Source organism: Siphateles boraxobius, unplaced genomic scaffold (genome assembly GCF_051911475.1).
Source record: "Siphateles boraxobius isolate OS27281-9 unplaced genomic scaffold, OSU_SipBor_1 49, whole genome shotgun sequence".
NCBI classification, from domain to species: domain Eukaryota; kingdom Metazoa; phylum Chordata; class Actinopteri; order Cypriniformes; family Leuciscidae; genus Siphateles; species Siphateles boraxobius.
The window spans coordinates 3,681,607-3,707,940 of NW_027509130.1; the positions used below are offsets into that span (position 1 = coordinate 3,681,607).

Here is a 26,334-nt window from a genome sequence, read left to right on the forward strand (position 1 = left end):
TCTCTCTCTCTTTTGAGCGTAGTCTGATTGATCTGGTCCTCACATTCCTCCACCCACACCTTTTTCCACATCACTCCATCCATCTCTCTCTCTCCATGTGCAGCGTGTTGGTCATGCTGAGCTTTTCCACTCCTGAGGAAACGACTCAAAACACCACCTGACCTGAAATATCTCAAATATGCTCAAATATCAACCCTAGTATGGTTTATTTCTATTCAAATGTCTATTTATAAATTCTAGTCCAAGTATCTGTTGACAACATCAGCAAGGAATATTGTCCTCATGACAACAAAAGAGAAAGAAAAATATATCCTCTTATTTTTATTTATTTATTATAGCAACTTATTTGAATGTTTATTGTTCTTTGTTATTGTTATATTGTATCTTTTTTCTTGTCAAGACTTGTTTTGTGCATAATGCTTTGGCAATATTAATGTAAACACAATCACAATCAATAAAGCACTTTTAAATTCAAATTGAAAATTGATAAAACTCTCAAAAACATTGAAAAATGAAGTGAACGTGTGGATGTGAGGTACTGTGACTTCTGTTTAATTCATCTGATCCATCTCTCCATCAGTCTTTTCATGCAGGAAATCTGCTCTATTAATGCTGCAAACATCACACAGCTGAGTATATTTATCTTGCCTTGTACAAAGCACACAGCGGACAGAGCTGTGCGTGTGAAAGAGACTTTAAAGCATCCATAATATTTTTATTAAAACTTAAGTCAATAAACAGCAGACAGCAGCTCTTCTCTGGAATGGAGTCGTTTTTATGAATGACTGCATTCATCGCTGACCACGCCCACAATCTGCTCGGATCGCTAAGCCACGCCCATTTATAAACGTATTCGCACAGCCGCGTTCTGATTGGCCGAGAGGGCGGGACTGCGATGATATCACAGCACAGCCGTATAAAGGCTCACTGCAATATGAAAACAAGTGTTAAAAACTTCTGTGCTCGACTCACTGTTCGTGCTGGAATAAACGCGCCTGTCTGGATTATTAACGCTCGTCTGTGAGAGTTGACCTGTTTTATATCGGTTACAGTTTTACTACATCGTCCGTGGAGATTGAACGGTTTACTATTATGATGAGGGATTTAATGTGTCTGTTGGTGTTTGGACTGATCATCTGCTCGTCGGTAAGTCACAAGAGTTTAATGTAAACAATGTGTTCCACAACAGTGTGTGTGTGTGTGTGTGTGTGTGTGTGTGTGTGTGTGTGTGTGTGTGTGTGCTTCATTTTATAATGTTTTTGATGAAATTAACACACACACACACACACACACACACACACACATATATATATAAACATACAATTTATTTTACTATCACACGCACACACACAGGTTTGTGTGTGTGTGATAGTAAAATAGATTGTATGTTTTTTTATACAACCTAATCAATTTGCATGATCATATATCGATTAATCGCATCTAACATAAAAGTTTTTGTTTATATATTATGTGTGTGTGTGTGTGTGTGTGTGTGTGTGTGCTTCATTTTATAATGTTTTTGATGAAATTAACACACACACACACACACACACACACACACATATATATATAAACATACAATTTATTTTACTATCACACGCACACACACAGGTTTGTGTGTGTGTGATAGTAAAATAGATTGTATGTTTTTTTATACAACCTAATCAATTTGCATGATCATATATCGATTAATCGCATCTAACATAAAAGTTTTTGTTTATATATTATGTGTTTGTGTGTGTGTGTGTGTGTGTGTGTGTGTGTGTGTGTGTGTGTGTGTGTGTGTGTGTGTGTGTGTGTGTGTGTGTGTGTGTGAAATATTAAACATAAAAATATTAATAGTCACACAAAACTGCATAATAAGATATATAGATTGATGTCTATTTTTAGTTCCCTTGTCATTTCTTTAGCCCATTTTAGTGCAAAATCAAATCAGTTTAAAATTCCCACTGAAGACACAGTCGGTGATCCATCATAATTATAAAACATTTTGACTTGGATTAGCCTAGTTGTGTGCGTTTGAGCTGTTGTCTACGATCTGTCTGTACTTCATTCTCTTTATAGAGTATGAAAGCAGTACGATGTTCAATGGTCAATTTATTTATAAAGCACATATTCATACAACGACAGTTGACCACAGTGCTGTACATGGAACGAAGCAAAATAATCACATTAAAACCACATTCAAATTCTATAGCATTACAACACAGTCACAGATAAAACCAGAAAATCCGTGGAGCCGCTCAGACGTTCAGGCCCTGTAAATGAGACTGAGATCTGCACACCTGAGAGAGTCAACCCATCCTCATGGCTCCTGTGGAGCAGAAATAGACCAGCACAGGCTCAAAATAACCCAAGCACAACAACCCAGCCTCACATCCCACTCCATTAACCCCGGCTCCAGAACCGGCCCGACTTATGCTTTGATCTCAGACCCACATATGGGTCTCGAGTGACTTCAGAGCTCATCTCCTCTGGTTTTAAGATGCCGGGCGTTCTCAGAGGACTCGGCGGGGTATTTCAGAGCCATCGGGATGCCGGGGAAACAGGTGCAGTGCTTTAGGAAGTGATCCAATGGAAATTGGCTTCAATGGAAAAACCCTTCGGAATGACGTGGATCCCGGACAGGGAAACACTCCTTTGAACCCGATTCACCTTCACTTTACGAGAGCCGATCGAAATTCAGCAGCCGGCCATATCGCAATGTATGCTAATGCAAGTTAATTATACATTTAAATTCACTTTCATTAGTATATTTAAATGTATAAAATCATTTTAAATACGCTAATGAAAATGTTTTTAAAATTATATATTGCTGTTTTTATCTTATGTTAATGCAAATTAATACTACATTTAAATACATTTGAATTATATCTCAATATATTAAATCATACATTTTAAATATGGTAATGAAAATTACGTTAAATGTAAAAAAATGATATTATATATTTAAAAAAATGTTTATATCTAAAGAAAATTTAATTAATAAGGTATGTTTTTTTTATCAAAATTAAATCAATTTGCATTATCATATATTGTGACACTATACACTAATGCATCTTTTTAAGAACTCAAAAATTTTATAGCCATATTTAAAATAACAGACCAGGAAACACTCCTTTGACCGTTTCATCTTCAATTTATGAGAGGCGATATATGTACACAATATATGCTAATACAAATAAATTATGCATTTAAATTAGTGCTGTCAAATCAATTAATTTTGATTAATCGCATCAACAGAAGGGTCTGTATATACAGTGTGTGTGTGTGTGTGTGTGTATATATATATATATAACACACACACACACTCATATATATATATATATAACATATATACTATATATTTACTAACTTTTTGATTTGACAGCACTAATTTAAAATACATTTTCATTTTATTTTTATATTTAAATTCATTTTATATTACAGCATTTTAAATTTTAAAAGCAATTTAAATGTATAAAAATTTGCATTATCATACATTGTGACGTATGCTAATCCAAATTTGTAAGAAATCAAACGCTTTCTACATTTAAATGAACAGGCATCTTAACTTTAGGGGAGGCGATTTCGATTTCACAGCTGTCAGCCATCCTGATGCATTTTATTCAGATTAACCAAGTTTTTCTTTTTTTTTTTTATTAAAGTAATAAGAACCGATCATTAGATGTATGCAGAAGTTTTATTTGGCAATTAATTTTCACAAAACCAGATTAACCACAATTATATTAACATATTTTTTTACTAAAAAGTAAAGTAATAAGAACCGATAATTAAATGTATGCAGAAGTTATGTAGTTGCATCATTCATTTGCACCGAGCTCAATCTGAACCCCCTGTGCGTGTGTGTGTGCAGGTTTGTGCGAGGTGTCCTAAGGTGTGCCGGTGTCCGGGCGAGCGTGCCGTGTGCCCGCCGGGTGTGAGCGCGGTGCCCGACGCCTGCGGCTGCTGTACGGTCTGTGCCGCTCAGCTGAACGACGACTGCCACGACCACAGACCATGCGACCATCACAAGGGCTTGCACTGTAACTATGGCAACGATGTGGCCAGTATCCATGGAATCTGCCGGGGTCAGTCAACAAAACAACACAAATCCCATTATGATTCCTGGGGATTTCTTTAAAAATCATAAACAATAAATTAAAAAAAGCTTACATTTTATACATATAGTAAATCACGATATATGCTGATACAAACTTTATAAATTGTATACATTTAAATACATTTTCATTTTAATATCTATCTATCTTTATATATATATTAGTAAAGCAAAAAATAATTTGTAAAATGTATGATTTTTATATAGATTTTCATTAACCTATTTAGGTTTATAAAATTGATACATTTAAATAATGTAAAGATAATCAATTTATATGCAATATCATAGGCACATATATCACAATATAATGCTACTACCAATTAATGTAAATTTCTATAATGTATAATTTTTATACACTTACATTTATTTACTGAAAATTCAATTAAATTAAAACACTCTGTTCTAATTTTATGTTCATCAAATGTATTGTTCCTAAATATATATTTATTAAAAATGTGTACATTTATATCACAGGTTTGAATGCATTCAAACCTTTCAATAGTTATCATGAATAATTAATTTAATGACTTATTTTTTGAACAATTTAATTCTAATTGGGGTTGCATAGAGGACTGGTGTAGTTTGGCCGCCCTCTGGTTCAGGTTTTTTCTTTATTAAGACATGCACATTCATTTCTTCACATACAGAGGATATTTTGTGCACTGGGTAGTTGCTATATTAAGGCAGTTATTTGAGTTGGACTACAGGGGGGTTTAATGGGGCGTCTCAACACACCCGAAGACCATCTGACGCTCGACAACATTGTAAACAAGTCAAAATTCCACTCGGCCCTAAACATAGAGCCTCTCTCATAAAAGCAAAGGATAGAGTGTCAATCTCTGTTTAACCCCTTACTGTCACTGTGTGCAGGTCATCTTCTTTCTGGATAATAACTCAGTGCAAATCACTCAAGCTTGAACCCTAGGAGGTCAAAACAAATGCCAGTTGATCTAATGGATGTTTAGATATGTTTTACTGGAAAACAACACACAAAACTCCAGCTAACACACATATGCCCTAAGAATCTTTTGCTTATGTTCCCATTAAGTTAAAATAAAACCACAAAAACAACGTTATTTCTGAATGTTTTCTGAATGTTCAAAATGTCCAGTATTTTTTATGTTTCCTGTTTCTTGGTTATGCAAACTTTAAGGGAACATTCTATTTTTATCATTCTTCCGTCCCCATTAGTAGATATTTTTTCTTGTTTAAAGCAAAAATTAAATTTAGATTTTTTTTTTCACAATACAAGACTTAAGGCCCTTGCACACTGAGTCCGAAATTCGCATCCGAAATTTTCGCTCCTTAAAAAATAAATATGACCTCACGTTATGTCATTAACGCTTGCACACTGCATCCGAAACTTTCGTCCGTCATAAAAAAATTTGGATCGGGTTCGATTTTCTGCGGTTTTCGCATCCGTAGCAAGCAGTTTGAATGGTGTTTGAATGGTTTAAAGACAATTCAGAGCCACCGAATCATGAATACAAAAAAACGCATACAAAAAAATTTCGGACTCAGTGTGCAAAGATCTTTAGGGCCAGATTTACTAACAGCTTGCGCCATCGCAAACCCTCTTTTGTCGTTTAAAAATCTACTGACACAGTGGAAAAACAAGCGCTGAAAAGGTGTGGAGGACACAATTCTTTTTAGCTGACCTTATTGTGCATTTGTGGGAGTTTCCATTACAGATGCAAAATTTATGTAGATCAGATCAATTTGAGTAGATCAGGCGCTGAAATTTCCACTCCCATCGGTCGCTCTCTCACCCTAATTGTCTCTGTTTAGTAAATCTAGCCCTTAATATTTTATGTCATTTTGCATCTCAAGTAAACGAATGTGCTACTTTTTGTCTTGTTTTCCAGTACAAATATGTAAACTTTCTTAAACAGATACATTTTGCAGTGTACTAATAATGGTAGGACTTTATAATATGGTGTAATTTGTTAAAGGGGTTAATCCTCAAAAAGCCTAAACACTCTCAATAATCAAGCCATTTGTTTTTTTTTTAGCAATATGACATCATATTGCTCCGCCCACGACCACTTACGGACTGTCCTGTATTAGCATATTTACGTTCATTAGCATATTTACGCCCTCAGCCATTTGTATACTGTCCACCAAGGCAGCACTTTACGTGTCTTGTGTCGACACGCCCCATGGAAGTTGCTCATTATCTTTTAAGGAGACATGCACCGAAACGGGTCGCTGTGAACAAAGCTGTTTTTGAGGAGGTAAAAAGTCTTGTTTTACACAACCATTGAGGAATTTTAACCAAAGTATGATACAACCTTTACATGAAGATCCTAAAGAATCAAACCAACTTGTGAAAAATGTTGTTAGAACTAACTATACTTCTTGTTTTGGAGAGATTGAATGTAATTGTAATTTTCAGTTCCCTACTTTCCTTCCCTGTCTTTCAGCTAAACTGGAAGGTCGCTCTTGTGAATATAACGGCCGGATGTATCAAAACGGAGAGAACTTCCACGCAGGCTGCAAACACCAGTGCACCTGTATCGACGGGGCGGTGGGCTGCGTGCCCCTTTGCCCCACAGATATTCCCCTGGCGTCACCGTCCTGTCCCGCACCTCGACTGGTCAAAATCCCGGGCCAATGTTGCCTCAGTGTGGACTGTCACGGCGAGTCCTCGGTCCTGACGCCCGTGTTCAGACGCCCACGGCCGCCCCCATACCTGTTCCCTGACCTGCACGCATTCAAGAAGCCCCGGCCCAAGCCGTACCCCTACAAACCCAAAGACTCCCTGAGCAACGAGCTCACAGAGGTGGAGCACAAGTGGGACAAACCACGCAGTCGAAAACACCTGCCAGGTGAGGGCGCTGTTCTGTGTCCCCAAGTTTTGTAAATGGCTCTAGTTTCCTTGGTCAACAAGTGTGACCCTGTGCCACAAAACTCAGTCACAAGTCGCACAGGTATATTTGTGGCAATAGCCAACAATACATTATATGGGTCAAAATTATCGATTTTTCTTTTACGCAAGTAAAGATCATGTTCCATGAAGATATTTTGTAAATTTCTACCGTAAATATATAAAAAATATATTTCTGTGAGTGAATGCAACAAAAACGTGAACATAAATGGACAACTTTAAAAGTGATTTTTTTCAATGTTTCAATCTCTTTTTGCACTCTCAGATTCCAGATTTTCAAATATTGTCCTATCCCAAAAAATCATAACTCGATGATGTATAAATCACAATTTCATAAAATTGACCCTTGTCACTTGTTTTGTTGTCCAGGGTCACAAATGTCAACCATTTGCTTGTCAAAATCATGCTAGACTTGCACTAAACAAGCATAACACAGTGTGAACCAGCATGCAAATGCATGCATATTTAAGAGGCCAATCTGTTAAGACGAGACATTACTGGTAAAACCTTTGTTTGTTTGTTTGTTTTCATGCACTGGTCAGTTCTAAGATTTTGGGCTATTTTGCCTCCGTAATTTCTTTCAGTCTATAGTGAAAAGAAAACATCCAAAATACACATTTAAGTGTTTATTTTCTTCTCTTTATCTATTTGTGTCTGTAGATTTCAATTACAGTACATCTCTTTAAAGGTTGAGTTTTTCCACCACTTCAGCTTTACTTACACACACCAAACTTTACAGTTTTATTCCTGTCTATATTCTGAAGGGTTTTACTGAGGGGTTTGTTCATATATTATTCACACTGATTTATATTACATTTTAATCCTAAAAACATGGTGAACATGTATTTTTTTCTGTTTATTGACAGTCATTTCTTATTTATGGGGTGATAAAAAGAGAAATACAAAATCCCTTCAGTAAATACTTTTAACACTAATATGTTAACAAAATAAAACAAGAACTTTGAATCTGGCTTTGTCCAGTGTTGAGATTTATCTTCTGTAATGTTTTGCAAATAGTGCAAAATTAATTACAAAATGCCTCAAGTGCATATTTAAACGTTTCAGAATAAAAAAAAAAATCTTAATGAACCGTGATTAATCAAGTATGGTGATAACTATTGGTTAACAGTTTTACCCTATTCACCTGTGGCTTCTTGTCTTAATTTATTTTAACTTTACATGGTGCCAAATGGTCCAGGGTGTTATTCTAGTATCATTGATATTATAGTTTTTTTTTTAAAGCTATATTTATTTTTTTATTTCAAGTTTTAGTAATGTTATTATGTGTTTTTGTCATTTTGATTAGTTAATGCCTTTAATTGTCAATATAGTCTTCGATATTTTTAATTTAATTTAAATTAATTTCATTATTTTATTAGTATTGGTGTTATTTTAGTACATCAATTTAATCTAAATCAAAATGTTTATATATATATATATATATATATATATATATATATATATATATATATATATATATATATATATATTATTATAATTATTATTATTATATATATTCAATTCAATTCAATTCAATTCAAATTTATTTGTATAGCGCTTTTCACAATACACATTGTCTCAAAGCAGCTTTACAGAAATTGCATTTCGGAAATGTACATAGAAAAATACAGTTAGTTAATCAAGTATTAATTTATGGCATAACATATCGCCGGCTTTGAGTCGTCTCTTCACAGGCGTTGGGGCATCTGAAGTCTCCGTGAGAGGCTGGATACAAACTGGAGCTGACGAACGCTATTTACCTCGGGACTAGCGTCCCGAGATAACAGCAGAAAGGCAGATGGGAAATAATTAGCATAGCTGATGTTCATAATGTTAATGCATTCGAACTGATTCAGCAGTATCAAAGGTTAAGCATTAAGTGAATGCTTGGCTAAAGAGATGTGTCTTTAATCTAGTTTTAAACTGGGACAGCGAGTCTGAGTCTCGTACAATATCAGGAAGGCTATTCCAGAGTTTAGGAGCTAAATGCGAGAACGCCCTCCCTCCTTTAGTGGACTTAGATATCCTAGGAATGACCAGAAGCCTCGAATTTAGTGATCTTAAAGAGCGCGATGGATTGTATGGCGATAGAAGGTCTGTTAAATACACAGGAGCTAAACCATTTAGGGCTTTATAGGTCAGTAGGAATACTTTGTAATTGATACGTAACTTAATAGGTAACCAGTGTAGAGATGATAAAATAGGTGTTATATGATCATATTTTCTTGATCTAGTAAGAACTCTAGCAGCTGCATTTTGCACTAACTGTAGCTTGTTGATTGAGGATGTAGGACAGCCAGCTAATAAAGCATTACAGTAATCTAGTCTCGAGGTCATGAATGCATGAACTAACTTTTCTGCATCAGAAACAGATAGCATGTTGCGTAGCTTAGCAATGTTTCTAAGGTGGAAAAAGGCTGTTCTTGTAATATATGAAATATGATTTTCGAAAGTCAAGTTGCGGTCTAGTATAACACCCAGGTCTTTTACTGTAGTGGATAAAGTAACAGGACATCCTTCTAAATTAAAGTTGTATTGTAAGGGATTTTGTGGGTAGTTTTTTGGACCAATAAGTAGTACCTCCGTTTTATCTGAATTTAATAGCAGGAAATTACACGTCATCCAGCATTTTATATCATTTAGACACTCTGTCAATTTAGATAAGTTTGTGATTTCATCTGGTCGTGATGAGATATATAATTGAGTGTCATCAGCAAAGTAAATCATTTGTAATTTTAACTAGCGCAGTTTCTGTGCTATGATGCGGTCTGAATCCCGACTGGAATTTTTCATAGATATCATTTTCTTGTAAGAAAGAGCACAATTGAGCGGACACAATTTTTTCTAGTATTTTAGACATAAATGGAAGATTTGAGATGGGTCTGTAATTTGCTAAGTTATTTGGATCTAATTGCGGTTTCTTAATGAGAGGTTTTATTACTGCCAGCTTGAATATTTTTGGAACATGACCTAAAAATAAAGACGAGTTAATAATATTAAGAAGAGGCTCTTCGACTACAGGTAACACTTCTTTCAGTAGTTTAGTGGGTATTGGATCTAATAAACATGTTGTTGGTTTCGATGCAATGATAAGTTTATTTAGCTCTTCCTGTCCTATAGTTGTAAAGCGGTGTAGTTGTTCTAGAGGGGCCATAATTGAGGCTGAATCATAAGACATCATAGAGGATTGTATATTTACAATTGTGTTTCGGATGCTTTCTATTTTCTCATTGAAGTAATTCATAAAATCATTACTACTATATTGTAATGGAATATTTTGCTCTGGTGATGTTTGTTTATTTGTTAGTCTAGCCACGGTGTTGAATAAAAACCTTGGATTATTTTGGTTATTTTCTATTAGTTTGCGGAGATGCTCAGCCCTTGCTGCTTTTAGAGCCTTTTTATAACGTGACATACTGTCTTTCCACGCGATTCTAAAGACCTCTAAATTAGTTTGTTTCCATTTACGCTCTAAGTTACGAGTTTCTCTCTTGATTGCATGCGTAGCACTGTTGTACCATGGTGCTTTAGTTTTCTCTCTTACCTTTTTTAATCTAATTGGTGCAACAATATCTAGTGTACTAGAGAACATGGTGCTCAAACTGCTAGTCATTTCCTCTAGTTCATCTGTTTGTTTGGGTGCACTGCGCAGCTGAGATAGATCAGGTAAGCTATTTGAGAATCTATCTATAGTGGTTGGAAGGATTGTTCTGCCTGGTCGATAACGTTGCGCAACGTGACAAATTTCAGCAGTACGTATTATACAAGTTACCATGTAATGATCAGTGAGATCATCACTTTGCGGTATAATATTTATATCAGTTGGATTGGTTCCATATGATATAATTAAATCTAGTGTATGATTTAGACGATGAGTGGGACCACTGACGTTTTGCGTGACCCCAAAGGAGTTTAATAAATTTGTAAACGCAGTCCCTAACGCATCATTTGTATTATCTACGTGTATGTTAAAGTCTCCAACAATTATTGCTTTATCGACATTGACCAATAGATCTGAGAGAAAGTATGCAAACTCTTTTAGGAAATCAGCATAGGGCCCTGGAGGTCTATATAGGGTAGCCAAGGCTAGAGATAATATGGATTTGTTTCTTGCATCTAAGAGCGTAACATTTAGCACAAGTACTTCAAACGAATTAAACCTGTGACCTGTTTTCTGAGTAACATTAAGAATATCTCTATAGATTGTTGCAACACCGCCGCCACGACCGATCAGACGGGGCTCATGCTTATAACAGTATCCTGGTGGAGTGGACTCATTTAGACCGAAATAATCATTTGGTTTAAGCCAGGTTTCAGTAAGGCAAAGTACATCGAAACTATTATCTGTGACCATTTCATTTACAATAACCGCCTTAGGTGTGAGCGATCTAATGTTTAGAAGACCTAGTTTTAGAAATTGTTTTTGTTCACTGATATTTAGATTTTCTGGTTTAATTACAATAAGATTTTTGCTAGATCCTACACTAGATTTATTGTTTGGCCTCACTAAGCGAGGAATAGACACAGTTTCTATATAATGTTCTACACTACTTATATCAATTAAGTTGGGACAGCAAAGACTGTGATTTGGACTTTGACTTACTAGTCATATGGTGTGTAACGTCTTGGAGATGTTGTCCGACAGAACAGCCGCTCCGATTCTGCTGGGGTGCAGGCCATCAGCACGGTAGAGCCTAGGTCGCTCCCAGAACAGATTCCAATTATTTACAAAGAGCAGTTTCTGTTCATTACACCATGACATTAACCATTCATTTAGAGCAAATAATCTACTGAACCTTTCTTGTCCTAGTCGGTACGTGGGAAGCGGTCCAGACACGATGATCGTTGCTTCAGGCGATGTGCTGCGAACCGTCTCGATCAGGCTTCTGTAGTCCTTCTTCAGAACCTCCGTCTGCCGCAGCCTGACGTCGTTCGTCCCGGCGTGTAGGACCACAGCTCCGACGCGCTCGTCACCGTTCAGGATCTCGGGAATCTGTGCAGCGACATCAAGAACACGAGCACCAGGAAAGCAGTGAGTGCGCACCTTACGCTTACCTGAGGTAGCACGGACATGACGGACCATGGAAGTGCCGATGATCACGGCGGCGTCACGTTCCGGCTCGCGAAGAGGGGAGAAGCGGTTCCGGGTGGAGATCTCGAAGACCGGGAGGGGGGGGGAAGTCCTTGGTCTGGTCCTGGCTCGTGTCTTCCGCTGTGGGATCACCCAGGGTCCGTGGTGTTGCCTCGGTGCCGGAGTGAATGAAGGCAGAGATGATCGCGTCCTCCTGGGCAGAGAAACGCACGGAGTAGACGAAGTCGGAGTCAAAAAGTTACTAACCACTGACTTGTGAGCATCGGCGCGTGATGTTTCAAGCGTTGATCGCCGATCTCGCAGCTCGGCTTGCTTCACCAGCAGAACGCGGATCTGTTTCTCCACCGACTCCAGCTCCAATCGTACCGAAACCAGCTCGAATGTGTCCTCACCTGCACTCAGAGGTAACGTTAGACACACATCCGATATGTTCGCCATTATAACAGATGAACAGTAAATTAGTAGTGATACTACCAATATCACTACTAATTTAGGACTGAAATGATGGATATAACACGTATCCTTTCAGTCAAACGGGTGTAAAATGAGAGGGTCGATAGGCGCGAGGCCACGCGTGAAATGCTAGCGGGCTAAAGGCTAGTAGCCGAGATTCGGAAAGTTGGATCTAAGTAGCGATATCAAAGCAATCCGATTGTTTTTTATAAGGAATAGTGTCGAGGATAAGTTCACATGATATAAAAATAGAAAGTGCTTGTTTATAAATGAGTGGTAAAGAAGAAAATCAGCGATTAATGAATCAATTCGACGGAGCTCCAAACACAAACACAAATATATATATATATTTTTTTTTATATAATAACCCTGGCTCAGGATGTGAGATGTATTGCTGCCGTAATAGATGTCTGCTTAGCATATGTTTACATAAACCAACAATTAAAAGTAGTGCAGTAGAGTGCAAGAATGTGTCCTGTGTGAGTTTCAGTTCAATTAACAATCAGTCCCAATGTGAGCTGTGGCGGTTTCTTCTGCATGCACTTCTGTGTGAGTGTTTGTGTTTAGCAGCCCGCCGCTTCTTTCCCAGTAGATCCTTGTGAACCAGTCCCACACATGCTCCCTAATCACTTTCTCTGTGCGTCAGTGTTCCCTGTTGGGTGAATGGTGCCTGTGTACTAACTTATCCTGTCTCTCTCTCTCTCTCTCTCTCTCTCTCTCCCTAGCGTGGAAGCAAGCGGGACGGCAATGTGTCGCTCAGACGACAAGCTGGACACCTTGTTCCCGCAGCTGCGGGATGGGCGTCTCGTCTCGCGTCACCAATGAGAACGCTCAGTGCAAACTGCTGAAGGAAACCAGACTCTGCAACATTCGTCCCTGTAGTTCTGTGGCTGTGCCTATAAAGGTAAAGATCTCAGAAAGTATCTGCACATTTACCACACAATCCCGCTAAACAGACCAGTATATCTCTGCATAAAGCAATTTCATTGCTTCACAAAGCAATAAGACCAATCAGCTTCTGAACAACGTTTACACTGCAAAAAAAGTATGTTGTCTTGTTTTTCAGTACAAATATCTCAAAATTCTTAAATTAAGACACAATTACATGAGAAGCAAAATTACGTCATTTTCAACAATTTGAGAACAAAGTATAATTTGCACGGTTTGAGGTGGTATGATAAGCGATCGTTAGATTTAATCAGCGCGATTTACTGCAATGCTTTTTTCCCCTTAGTTGGTCAGAACAAAGGTGGAACCCAAGAGAAAATCTTGGTCCACCACCTACAGCAACACAAAACTTGTACCAACCAACTAAAAACATTAATTAAATTAAATCCATAAATCTAAACCATGCAATCATTACTTGGCCTTTGGCTCTTTCTTGTGGGAGAAGACCAAAACCAAAATCATAAACATCAGCTTAAAGTAGAAAAGGAAGCCCAATAGTTGTTTACTGTCTTGATTCTAGTTGCCCCTGCAGTACTTCTGTTTAGTTATTGTATTCGTGACTAGCACAGTCGCACAATGGAAATGTTGCTCTTGCAACGTTTCCCATTGTGTAAGTAAAATACTTCTCCACGATTATTTTGGAGGATTTTTTAAAAGCCTTACTTGTCTTTGAAAATGATTAGGAATCCGGTATTAGAAGGAAGCAAAATACAACAATTGTCACATTAGCAGCACTTTAGCCCTAAAGTAAATAAACTGACCAGAGAAGCAACACTGCGTAAGAAATTAGGACTTGTTTTAATCTACGTAAGTGAATTTTGTTTTTCTGCACTGAATGCTTTTTCATGTGCGCAGGACTGTCCTAGGTCTGAAAAATGCCAAAGCGCTGTACACTTAACTCACAATAAATCCACGCTATCTCTATTAGCGCTTCAGAGCACTATTTGAGGCTAAGGTCCTGTTAACACTAGTGCATTTTTCTCAGCAAAGCTTGCAGTTCTGTGTCCATGTTATTGTTTACACGGGCTGGTGTTACGTCGTGTCTGGTGTTATTGTTGTGTTCCAGTAGCGTAATGTGGGCAGCCACGCCTTCGTTTTCAATAGTATACGTTTTGGTCCGTTTGAGTCTGCACCGTTTCCAAAAGTCTCAGTTTTCGTGGGTCGAAAGCTGCGGAGTAGTGTGTAGACGCCAGGAGTAACTTGCAAAAATGATGTGTTTTAAAATGTGAAGTCACTAGTGTAAACAGGGCCTAAGTGTATCCTGTCATTCCCCAGACAGCAATATAGAGTCGGCCCAGATCCGGCCCACATCTGGTTCACGTGAATTCCACACGTACCAGATGTGTGCCGGATCTGGGCCGACACTATGTTGCTGTCTAGGTCATTCATTTGTTCAGGAACTTGCGTACACTAATTTTGCATCATGTCTAGGAAAACTTTCCAGTGTAAGTTAAATTAATTGGATGTTAAATATTATTTGGTTGTGAAACTCAGTGTTTCACTTTTTATTGGCGCAGAGACTGGAGAGATTTATGGAAGCTTGTTTCCGCAACATTTTAAAAGACAATTGTGACTTTTTATTTCACAATTGCGAGCTTACATCTTGCAATTCTGACTTTTTTACTCGCAGTTGGGAGATATAAAGTCAGAAATGCAGATATTAAGTCAGAATTGCATGATATAAAGTAAACTCGCAATTGCGGGTTATAAAGTCCAGAGTCCAAAGACTGACTTTTTTCCTCAGAATTGTGAGATGGCTTTATAACACACAATTGTGACTTTATATCATGCAATTCTGAGATAAAAAGCCAGAATTGTGAGAGAAAAAGTCACAATTACCTTTTTTATTTTTTATTCTGTGGTTGAAACAAACTTCTATAGAGATTATGTATTTTGTAAAATGTTTGCAAATGAAGCACCACAATCACACACTGAACTGAGGCGCTTAAATGTGTCCCATTGAGTCTTAAAACACTTGTAATCTTCACAGGCACATTGGCCAAACTCTGCAAACACGTCATGCAAGTAGAAAAGTGGTCAAGTGCAAAGACCACAAGTTTGGGTTCTGGGACAGGCCCTTAATTGTGTTTAAAAAACATGTGCACGGTGCTAAACTGATGTTTCTTCATGAAACCCATTGAAGTCATCACTGCACACTTGCTTTCCAGTGCAGATGTGAGTGTAACTTGCCTTGTGTTTGTCCAACAGAAGGGGAGGAAGTGTTCCCGTACCCAGAAGTCTCCCGAGCCTCTGCGTCTACGCTACGCCGGTTGTCGCAGCACGCGCCTCTATCGGCCCAACTACTGCGGGATGTGTCTGGACGGGCGATGCTGCTCCCCCCGCCGCACCCGAACGGCCCCCGTGCTCTTCGCCTGTCCCGACGGCGAGCGCTTCGAGAGGGCCGTCATGTTCGTGCAGTCCTGCAAGTGCAACGACGAATGCGGGCACCTGAACGACGCTGCACTCCCGCCCCAGCGCTGGCTCTATGGGGACATGCACAAGTTCGTCGATTAACGTCTCGCTCCTCTGAAGACCTGCCCCTTTGTCCTTCCCCGTCCAATAGAGTAGCGTTTCGAAGTGTAGACGCCAGGCCTAGGCCTCATTATAACGCAAATCCACGTGAAAAAAAAAAGGCCATTTTGGTTTCTGATCCCTTGTACCAAGAGCCTTAGAGTAGATGCACTTTCCCTGAGGATCCGGGACGGGACGTGTCCCTTGTCGTGAATATATACAAATACAAATGGATTTTCTGGTCCTCACCATGAACAGTGATGCATTATGGAGCACCTGCACAATCTAAATGAGACTTTAATCATGATTTGTTTTTTCTCCAAACCTGCTTAGACACTTAAACATGGTGGGACGGACTCTCAGCTTCACATGGGCTGGTTTTTACTTCTTTTGTAGTGATTGCTTTGCCTTGATGTTCAAAGAACCGCCGGCAAATACAAGGAAAACTCAACGGGAAGTCGTTTTAAGCTTTGGCTCGGCTGCTTTTGGACTCGACGCTGAGCCATTTTGTGAGCGCATGACTCCATCAACTCTCTGAGGGATATCTGCCAAGCGCCGCAGCTCCCTGGCGTCAAAACGTCGGCTCCTCTGCTCCCAGCTAATTACAATCCTCTTCTATTGGGGCAGAAAGAAACCCAGTAACCCTCTGGTTTGCAATAAAAATATGTTTAAAACACCAGCATCTGATGTAAACATGTAATTTGAAAGTAATGGGTGGGACGGTTCTCTCAAACGCTGCTCTAGTCTGGTCTTTAATCTACCACGTGATGGCAGAGCCTCGTGCAAACAGCACTGTTGTCGGTGTGTTTTATGATGCAGCGGTCTCTTTTTTTGCCTGGCATTGGTGCATGAACTGACGGAGGTGACGTTGTGCCATCTGCCCTGAAGAACAAGGGTTTGAACAGGCTTTGAGACACAAATACCAAACATCTGAGGAAAAGAGATGCCATGTTGTCATAGAATGATTGTGATCTTTTTTGCTAAGATATGTTTCCCAATCATAAACATGTACCTCAATTAAGTAAGAAAAATAATAATAATTTACATGTGATATGTTCGTTTCAGCAGCGTTTCTGAGAATGACGTTGTGGAGAAAGCTGCTGACTGAATGAAATGCATAGAATTGGAGAACAACAATATACCAAATGTAAAGTGATGAAATTGAACGGCTTTATGTGGTTTCCTGTAAAAGAACTATATGAATGCTTCTTCGAATCAATTAATTTGCACAAGTTATTAACGTGCGTAACATTCAACGTTCAGCGAATTTTCGCGGGCAAAATCCAGTCAGGAAACTACGTGTTCGAGGGCAAAATATTTCCTCGCAGATTTTGCATAAGGTAAAGTTAGTCACTTGTTTTATTAGTAAATTTCGGCAATGCATCGTATGGGAAGCAGCGAGTTTTTAAAATGTTTTATCGTTTAGCTGGATAAAGTTGTGAGACTATTAAAAACCAAGCATCATTGCAATCGATCTGATTTAATTTTAGCTGATGTACGCTTTTATTAAAACGTATTTTTTTATAACAAAAAAGTATTTGGCTATTCTCAGTAACATTTGATTGTATAAATCAAAGTGATTAAATGCATCATAAATACCACATTCGTCATGCTACACACTTTGATACTATTGAAAACAAGACTTGCCAAGGTTTGGTTCTGGTCTTAGTTTTGCTCTAGAAAGTTCCTCTTGTTTGAGTTGTACCTCTGAAGACAGAGGACAACCACTCACCATGTATCAAATAAACTGGCTTGTAAAAACTCACTGCAGGCATGTGATTATTTGTTCTAATTTGCTATATTGTAGACAAAGTATAATTATAGTATAGCTTATTATATTGCATAGCCTGATTTTACATTTTAAAATTAAAAAGGGACATTAAATAAAACCATTTAACATGAAAAAAAAAGTTGCATCTTGGTCACCATAATAAATATGGTGAATAAATATATAGAAAATAAAAGGATTCTTCAGTTCAAACTAGAATTTTAAGAGTAGTCCAGCTCCAGTCAACTAATTGGATGGACATTGAAATCATCCCATTAGGACACTTTACAAAGATGACTCTTTGGAAATAAGAAGGGTTCATTTTCTTTGCAAAAACGTTGTTTTATTTTGGGTTGACATGACCCAGATACAATTAACAGGTGTAAAACAATCAGTTAACCTCAAATAAATGGAGGTTATGACACTGGCCTGCAAGTTTCACAACATCCAGATGAAATATTTTAAAGCAAGGCATTACTACAAACATGTACTAAAGAAATTTGGAGACCCAATAAAAACCACTTTAAAAAAAAATGACACTCCAGAAGACAAACCCAGCCAGCCAAGGTGTGGTATATAAAAAGTTTTAATTTCATTAAAACCCAAAACAAAAATCATGATTTTGACAATCAAAACAGACATGTCACCCGATCCTCTAATGAGAAGCGGTAAAAACAACTCCATGTTTGAGGTAAAAATGAGGCTTTAAAAACAGGTTTGTCGTCCTGCCGCAATCCAACAGCTGCGGTTCTGGAAGCGCCAAGACCTTCATCTGGACTGTTCAACTGCACAGAGAAAGAGATAAACGTCAATTCAAATGCAATATACTGCAAAACACCAAATTTTTTCAGCCAGTCACTGCATTTATGAGGGTTTGAAAAAAAATCCAGAAGCATTTGGCAAATATGGGACGCACCAAACTGGGAAAGATAAACCAGTGACAGCAATATCTGAGACAACGGTTTGGTTTTTGATCTAGTTTAACACTTAAATTTGACCGATCCACTGAAGAAAATCATTATATTCTGGGAAACCAACAATACCAATAACCTCAAAATATCCAATTAACTAGCCTCGCTTTAGCGACCACATCAGCGTCCGCCAACACTGCGGTTATCAATTCATCACACCGATCAGGTTGCATTCAATTTGGAAGCAGATATTATCAGTGTTCATTCCTTCAAGCTCAAAACACACAAGACCGAAGACTCACTGTAAGTGGAAATGTCGATCTCCTCGGGTAACTCGGCCACGTTGACCTCAAATCGGTCCTGCACGTCGTTCAGGATTTTGGCATCGGTTTCATCTGACACGAATGTGACGGCCAAACCCTTGGTGCCAAAGCGACCTGCACGAGCCACCTGAGAACGAGACGAGTGTGTGAGAATCGGCCCTTCAGAGATCTGAAACATTCACGCGCGCGGTTGCATTCGTACCCTGTGGAGGTACGTGTCTGAGTCCTCTGGCATGTCGTAGTTGAAGACGATGTTGACCCTCTCGATATCCATTCCTCGACCGAACAGATTCGTGGCCACTAGGATCCTCCGCTGGAAGTCTTTGAACTGCTGATACCGAGACAACCTGCGGGCCGAGATTCAAACAGAAGCATTAAAACATGCAGTCCTTAAAGAGTCCCAGCAGACCCTCGCGTTTACAAGCTCTAAACAAAGTGGTGCATCTCATTTTCAGAGCTCTTACAGAACATTTAAGTCAATCACAAGTGTATGAGGAATTAGTACACAAATTGTTGCTGAAATAAGCTTGCTATTACAGAAATCTGCATTTACGCAAGTACGCAATAATTATATAAATAGATGTAGCAAGCAAATAAACATGTAATTAATGCCTCTGTTTTTACGGACTTTAAAACAAGTGTTTCATAAAACTGGGGCTCATGAGTTCATAAAGCCAAATTATAAAACAATACATAAAATTTAATTTATGGTTCTTAAACCGTTTGCCCCTTAAAAGAGACTGACAATGAGGATCTGTTGACTCGAACCATGGACATGTGGTGTTAATTATTTGTATAGATTATATAAATGTTACTGTAAATATTCTACAAATCTCACTTACCTTTTGTCAAGTTTAAAATATAACTTATTAAATATATACAATGTAAATGTAATTTGTCAACGTCATAAGATTAATTGAATAAGTATATTGTAACCCACAAAATTCAAATTAGATTAAATGAAAAATAAAAATACAAGTTTTTAAATTAAATTATACTACACACCAAAAAAAACATTTAAAAAGTTAATTCAACTTAAACATTAAATAAAAACAAAAAGGGTGTTTTGAAATGATATTAAATAACCCACAAGCTAAAATTAAATGCATTAAATGCATTCTTAATTGACCCTTCGCAGGGAGCTTGATTGACAGGTGATCTGACCAATCATACTTCGCCTTCCGCCATTTTGTCCGACAAAGCAGTCAGGAGAGTTAGTAGATTAACATGGGAGGATTTGAACTTGAAAAACTGAATATACTGACGCCTTTCCTCGGTTAAAACAACATTCCTTCTAATGTTCATCCATGTTTATTTGATGCTATAAATGAACTAGAAGGAAGAGATGATCGGTTCACGAGCAGCTTTAACTGAGGCTCTACAGCGATCTGTCACGACACATTAAAGAGCCACAAAACGGTATTCATTGTTTAAATTTCTTTTTAAAAATGACCAAATTTGAAAGGTGAGTCTTTGTTTAATATCAAAAGTAACCGAAAAGTAACCTGGTCTGTCCTGTCTGTCAGCGTATTGTCAGTCTCCTCTCTGATCCGCGATGTACTTTTCACTGCGTGAGAACATGGTGTGTGCGTGAGAGCGGCGTAGCTTGTCGGACATAGCGACAGTAACTAAGGGGGGCGCGTCTTTGCGAAGGGTCAATTGTATTTGTTTGCATTTCTTAATTGTATTTGTTTTTCACTTGTTTATGCATTTCTTAATTGTATTTGTTTTTCACTTGTTTATGCATTACATGCCATTTTAAAATAAAAATAAGTTACATTTATATGTTTATTGTTAAATTGAAACATCAACTTTTAAAGATGTTTGGGCTGACAAACGCTTGGGAATGTCTGGTTTCATGCATCAATAACCACAGTGAATCAAAGCACACACACACACACCTCTCTTCCTGAGCCATTCCTCTGTGGATGGCGATGGCAGGGAAGTTCTGCTCCACCAGTAACTGTGAAAGAGCCACACAGCGCTGAACAGACTTCACGAAGATCACCACCTGCAGGACAGACACAGAATCACCCTCAACAACACAATCAAGCAGTTCTGACAGAAACCATAATCTACACTACAGGAACAAAGCAGAGAGAAGGATGGGCATCATAAAACCCCAAAACTTCCTTTGAAGAATCAGAACAACACTGGAGTAAACGGGGTGGAGTTTGACCAGAAGCGTCTGCTAAATGAATAAATGTGAAGACGGGAGTGAGCATCAACCCAAGCGCTCACCTGGTTGAACTCCAGCACGTCGAGCAGGTCGAAGAGTTTGCGGTTCTTCTCGCTGTCCTTCAGTTTGCAGTAGTACTGCTGCAGACCGTGAAGGGTCAGTTTCGTCTCGTCGTCCACAAACACCTCCATCGGCTGAACACACACCACAACACTTCACACTGTAATGCAGTCTCAAGCAATAATCATCATAAGGACGAACGTAGCGACAAATACAGTCAGACAACGCTAAACGCTTACTTTAACTACAATTTGGTTTCTTGTATTTTGAGAATTGATTAGTGGCATTTTAACTAGTGTTATTCTAGCATCAGTAATACTAGTTCAATATTTTGAATTAATTTAAATACGGCAACGTACGCATTTAGTTAAGACCTTAACATTGACGAATGGAACCATTTTATATTTGTGAGCTTCTCTTCTCACATGGTGAATGTACAACTTGCTTTCTTGATTCAGTTAAAATGATTTTATTTTATCATAAAAAGGATAGTTCCGGTCCTCGATTCTGATTGGTTGAGCCGCATTCAAAGTCATTGTAAATTACTTTACAAACATACAATGGTGACCTCTTTACATCAAATATTAAAATTAGTATTTTTATGGACTAATCATTTAATAAAAGCACTAAACCCTGTGAAGCCGTGGCTTTATTAAAGTGTCTAGAGTTTAAGTTTGTTATTAGTACTTAAACGAATATAAGAAATGTTGCCTTGTAAACTGGCTGAAAAAAGTACAAAAATAAACTTAAAACTATGGACAAAACAATTGAACCCTTTCGAGTTTATTTTAGCACTTATTTCAGCCACTTTCCAAAGCAACATTTCTTATATCCATTTAAGTACTACTATAATAAACTTGAATTGGTTAAAGTGTTGTCCATAGTTTTAAGTTTGTTGTACTAGTACTTAAATGTAAGAAATGTTGCTTTGGAAATTGGCTGAAATAAGTACTAATATAACATGCTTAAAACTACATGGACAAAAAAACAACAACATTTGAACCATTTCAAGGAAGAAAATTGTGCACACGTTCACCATGTGAACAGAAGAGATCACCAAAACAACGCTATCTCACTACAACGAACAGACGTCACTCACGTCCTGCATGAACTTGCGGCAGACGGGGCGGATCTCTTTGCTGAGGGTGGCGCTGAACATCAAGCACTGCTTCTCATGAGGCGTCAGTCTGAAGATGTCCTGAACGTCACGCCTCATATCTGACACAGAAACACACGCATTAGAATAGTCACAGGCTCGGTCCGACACAAGCGCACTTCCTGCAGACGCTCACCGAGCTGCTCCAGCATCTTGTCACACTCGTCCAGGACGAAGTGCTTGACGTTCTTCAGGTTGAGGGTTTTGTTGCGCACCAGCGCGAGGATTCGGCCCGGCGTCCCGACCACGATGTGAGGGCAGCTCTTCTTCAGGACGTCCTCGTCCTTCTTGATGGACATACCGCCGAAGAACACGGCCACCTTGACCGTGGGCATGTACTTGGAGAAGCGCTCGTACTCCTTGCTGATCTGAAAGGCCAGCTCACGCGTGTGACACATGACCAGCACCGACACCTGCACACAGGAAACACAATCAGCTCAGTTTAATTAAGCCGTGACTGTCTCGAATTGTGCACACACCTTATATGTTATGTGTGTAACATACACACCTGTAAAACAGTAATTAGGACCACTCTAACACCAGCATTAACAACTGCTGAACAGTTGTGAAATGTTAACAAACTTGTAACCAAACACTTTTTTGCTCACCATGGACTTCCATAGGAAAAAAATTATATTATGGAAGTTAATGGTGGTCAAAAAGTGTTTGGTTAAAATTCTTCGAAATATCTTGTTCAGCAGAACCAAAAAATAAATAAATATATAAATAAATAAATAAATAAATGACTTCGTGATTTCAAACTCATACATTTCAGTCCCTAAAAAAACAGAACTGTTCACAGTTATCTTTTTAGTTAATAAAATTATGTTTTTATAAAATGTAATTTAATTGACAAGATGCAGACAGACACATTTCATATCTAATAAAAAATTACATTTCAATTCAGCATTTACACGTGCACCAAGTTTAATTTTAAAATAATCAAATTTACTTTCATATTTAAATAATTCAACAGTCACGTTCACAACTATATGACATCAAAGTTAATGTTCTGCAGGAAAAAATTTTTTTAGCGAGTCTTTAAATGTAAAAAAAAAAATGTGTATGTGATTTAATTAATCAGCTCACAAACACCAGTCTGTGAGACCCTGCGTCTCAATGATCTCAAACTCGCACCTCTGAGTCCTAATGTTTCATCCGTAAACAGAAGCGCCACACACTCACCTGTCCTTCCACGGGCTCGATCTGCTGTAGGGTAGCGAGCACAAAGACAGCCGTCTTCCCCATACCGGACTTGGCCTGACACAAGATATCCATGCCGAGGATGGCCTGCGGGATGCACTCGTGCTGCACTAAAAACACAAACACCACGTTCAGTCTCTGGAATAATCAACATACACAGCCATGCTAACAAGCAGTGGGGCTGAGCAAAAAAAAATATTTTTTGATTGATGTTTTTTTTTAAATGTGGTCAATTCAAAATCAATTTTCTTCCATATTTATCCATCACCCAAAAGCCAGTATTATGGCGCTTTTCCACTGCATGGTACGGCTCGGTACGGTTCGCTTCTCCACTGCATGGTACGGCTCGGTACGGTTCGCTTCTCCACTGCGTGGTACGGCGCGGCACGGTTCGCTTTAGCTCGGTTGCTTTTCCACCGCAGTTATGACTGATCGTTATAGTTTATCCGCTCCTCGGCATCCAACAAGAGGAACGTCTGCACTTCTCGTCCACTGACCACGATTCAGCCATTTCTTTTTTGGAAGTTTTTTTTCTTCAAGCAAGTAGTTTTAAAACAGGTGCTACAGCGGTGGCTGTTACTGGCTTTTTAAATCTAGGCGGTTTGATGTCTCTCGAATACAATGACGCTGGTAGTGACAATTCTGTCCGTCTGACCAATCAGTGATCTGAAGTGTTTTCACGTCACATTTTAGTATCGGTACGGCACGCTTGGAACCTCAACAGAGGTGGTACCATTTAAAGCGAGTCGTACCGTACCATGCAGTGGAAAAGTGCCACAAGTGAGCCGTACCATGTAGTTGAAAAGCCCCATTAGTTTTCCTCCACTGTGCATAGGCTTGTAGCCTTCATGTTACAGCTAATAATGAGAGATTATGTGTTGGTTTTCTTAAACAAAATAACCGGATCCTGTTTGATCTAGGCATGCGACTTTCAGCATCAAAATCCTGTCTATTCATTGTATGCATTTGAAATATACAGTTGGGGTCTGTTTTAATGTACCCAATGTACATAATTTCTTATGTTCACCGTTATTTTTTATAAATATAGGATTTGTATAAAATCTACATTCATTGAGTCGAACCAGGAATCGAATTAAGAGCTTGCGAATCAGAAGATCTGAATCGATAGCCAGCCCTAAGCAGCAAGCGTGTCTGACCTTCAGACGGATGCTCGAAGCCGCAGTCCACGATGGCCCTCAGCAGCTCCGGCTTGAGCAGGAAGTCCCTGAAGCCCGAGCTGTGGATGGAGACGTACGAGCCCTTCACCTCCTTCTTGCCCACCGGAGCGACGCTCTCCGGGGCTCCTTGAGGCTCCTCGTCCTCTTCATAATCCAGCAGCTCGTTTTCAACATCATTCTCAGCCATTCTGGAGACAAAAGTAGTGAGAAGACGGATTATAAATCAGCAGGGCATTTAAAAATCACACCTTCACCAGATTCACACTTTCATGGTTCAAAAGGAACGAGCCATTAGGGAACACATGGAGCAGAGTTAGAAAGTCGCTACTAACTCGACGACTACATGAAATTAATCCCACATAAACCCATACAGGACAGAAACCATGTAAACAAACTAGCCTGATCACTATTGAGTCAGGAGCGTACACAACTGGACGTTTTAAACATTCACAAAAAAGGTTTTCATAGCTTAATGGGACCAAATGGTCTTGGAACATAATTTGGTAACGCTATATTTTGAGGTGATGTAGTTACACTTTACTATATGTAATTACTATTGTAACAACAGTTTTTTATGCATAATAAATGTAACAAACCCTTAAATTGTAACTCTTAATAAGTACACATATATAGTTAGCAATTACGTGTAACTACAATAGTAATAACAGTAATTTAAGCATAATTGAAATGTAAGAACGCTAAACCAAAACTCTTTAGCAAGTACAAATATTGAATTAGTAGTACACAGTCCTTATTTGAGCAAGTAAAATGTAACTACGTCACATTAAAATTGATTGTAAGCCATATTTGTTAAAAGAGTAAGTTACATGGTTCAAAGACAAACACAAAAGCCAAAGCAGAGCAAAACAAACATCGTAATATCGCGGTACCTATTGTTACTACGCAGCGAGTTCAGTGAATCTGGACCGGGCCCCGATTACAAAACAATACGACCATACACGTCAATGTTATGAAGGTTTGAAATGAAATTATATGTTGATATTCAACAGAATCACGTTTCTGGCTATTGTGTTGCTGAGCAACAGAGAAATTCAAATTGGTCTACGTTAGATGCGAAACTCCTTTAACGAGCGTTTCGTCGCGAACGCGCGGCGGACAATAGAGCGGCGTTTACTAGCACACATTAATGACGGAGACGCTTAAAAATGAGCAAAAACTCACACACGGGCTAATGTTTAATGCATCTTACCAGCACCGAATCCGCGAAACACTGAAATAGACTATAATAACAGAAAATGAACTCTCGTGCGCGCTCTCTCCCTATCGTGCGCTGTTGTTAGCACGCGCAGCTAAATTGCTAATGACATAACGCTTCGATCTCATGATAAACTTCCCTATTAAATACAACACAGAGAGGTATATGTACACTAAATAAAGCTATGAGGGAAAACGTGATATGTTTAATTGAAAAATAATCTTACATTACCTGTAGGTGACGGTGCGCGAGGAATACGTATGAAGAAGCGCTACTGTCTCAAACCACACGCGCGACGACAGGCCGCAGTTTATACTACCGCCCGGAAGTCCAGCCTCCTGAAGAACAAG

General features: G+C 38.6%; 2 protein-coding genes across 2 annotated transcripts; one reads left to right on the plus strand and one right to left on the minus strand.

The window, feature by feature from the left end:
- Positions 1-900: 900 nt before the first annotated feature.
- On the plus strand, positions 901-17,755 carry LOC143711137 (CCN family member 1). The gene is made up of 5 exons (XM_077202476.1): positions 901-1,146; positions 3,857-4,070; positions 6,523-6,927; positions 13,257-13,435; positions 15,688-17,755. The coding sequence occupies exons 1-5, from the start codon at positions 1,093-1,095 to the stop codon at positions 15,991-15,993; spliced, it is 1,158 nt and encodes a 385-aa protein (XP_077058591.1). The 5' UTR covers positions 901-1,092; the 3' UTR covers positions 15,994-17,755.
- Positions 17,756-18,079: 324 nt separating this feature from the next.
- On the minus strand, positions 18,080-26,325 carry ddx39ab (DEAD (Asp-Glu-Ala-Asp) box polypeptide 39Ab). Its single transcript, XM_077202462.1, has 10 exons — positions 26,216-26,325; positions 24,748-24,956; positions 23,573-23,700; positions 22,524-22,800; positions 22,331-22,449; positions 21,234-21,365; positions 20,894-21,003; positions 19,195-19,339; positions 18,972-19,119; positions 18,080-18,543 (listed from the first exon to the last, which is right to left on the minus strand). The coding sequence occupies exons 2-10, from the start codon at positions 24,953-24,955 to the stop codon at positions 18,527-18,529; spliced, it is 1,284 nt and encodes a 427-aa protein (XP_077058577.1). The 5' UTR covers position 24,956; positions 26,216-26,325; the 3' UTR covers positions 18,080-18,526.
- Positions 26,326-26,334: the final 9 nt, after the last annotated feature.

Excerpts from the sequence above, each read along its gene's own strand:
- LOC143711137 (XM_077202476.1), top strand. The coding sequence starts at position 1,093 with ATGATGAGGGATTTAATGTGTCTGTTGGTGTTTGGACTGATCATCTGC. Across the intron at positions 1,147-3,856 it reads GACTGATCATCTGCTCGTCG|GTTTGTGCGAGGTGTCCTAA; the intron begins GTAAGTCACAAG and ends GTGTGTGTGCAG. Across the intron at positions 6,928-13,256 it reads CAGTCGAAAACACCTGCCAG|CGTGGAAGCAAGCGGGACGG; the intron begins GTGAGGGCGCTG and ends CTCTCTCCCTAG.
- ddx39ab (XM_077202462.1), bottom strand. The coding sequence starts at position 24,955 with ATGGCTGAGAATGATGTTGAAAACGAGCTGCTGGATTATGAAGAGGAC. Across the intron at positions 23,701-24,747 it reads CTTCGAGCATCCGTCTGAAG|TGCAGCACGAGTGCATCCCG; the intron begins GTCAGACACGCT and ends TTGTGTTTTTAG. Across the intron at positions 21,366-22,330 it reads GCCGCAAGTTCATGCAGGAC|CCGATGGAGGTGTTTGTGGA; the intron begins GTGAGTGACGTC and ends GTGTGTGTTCAG.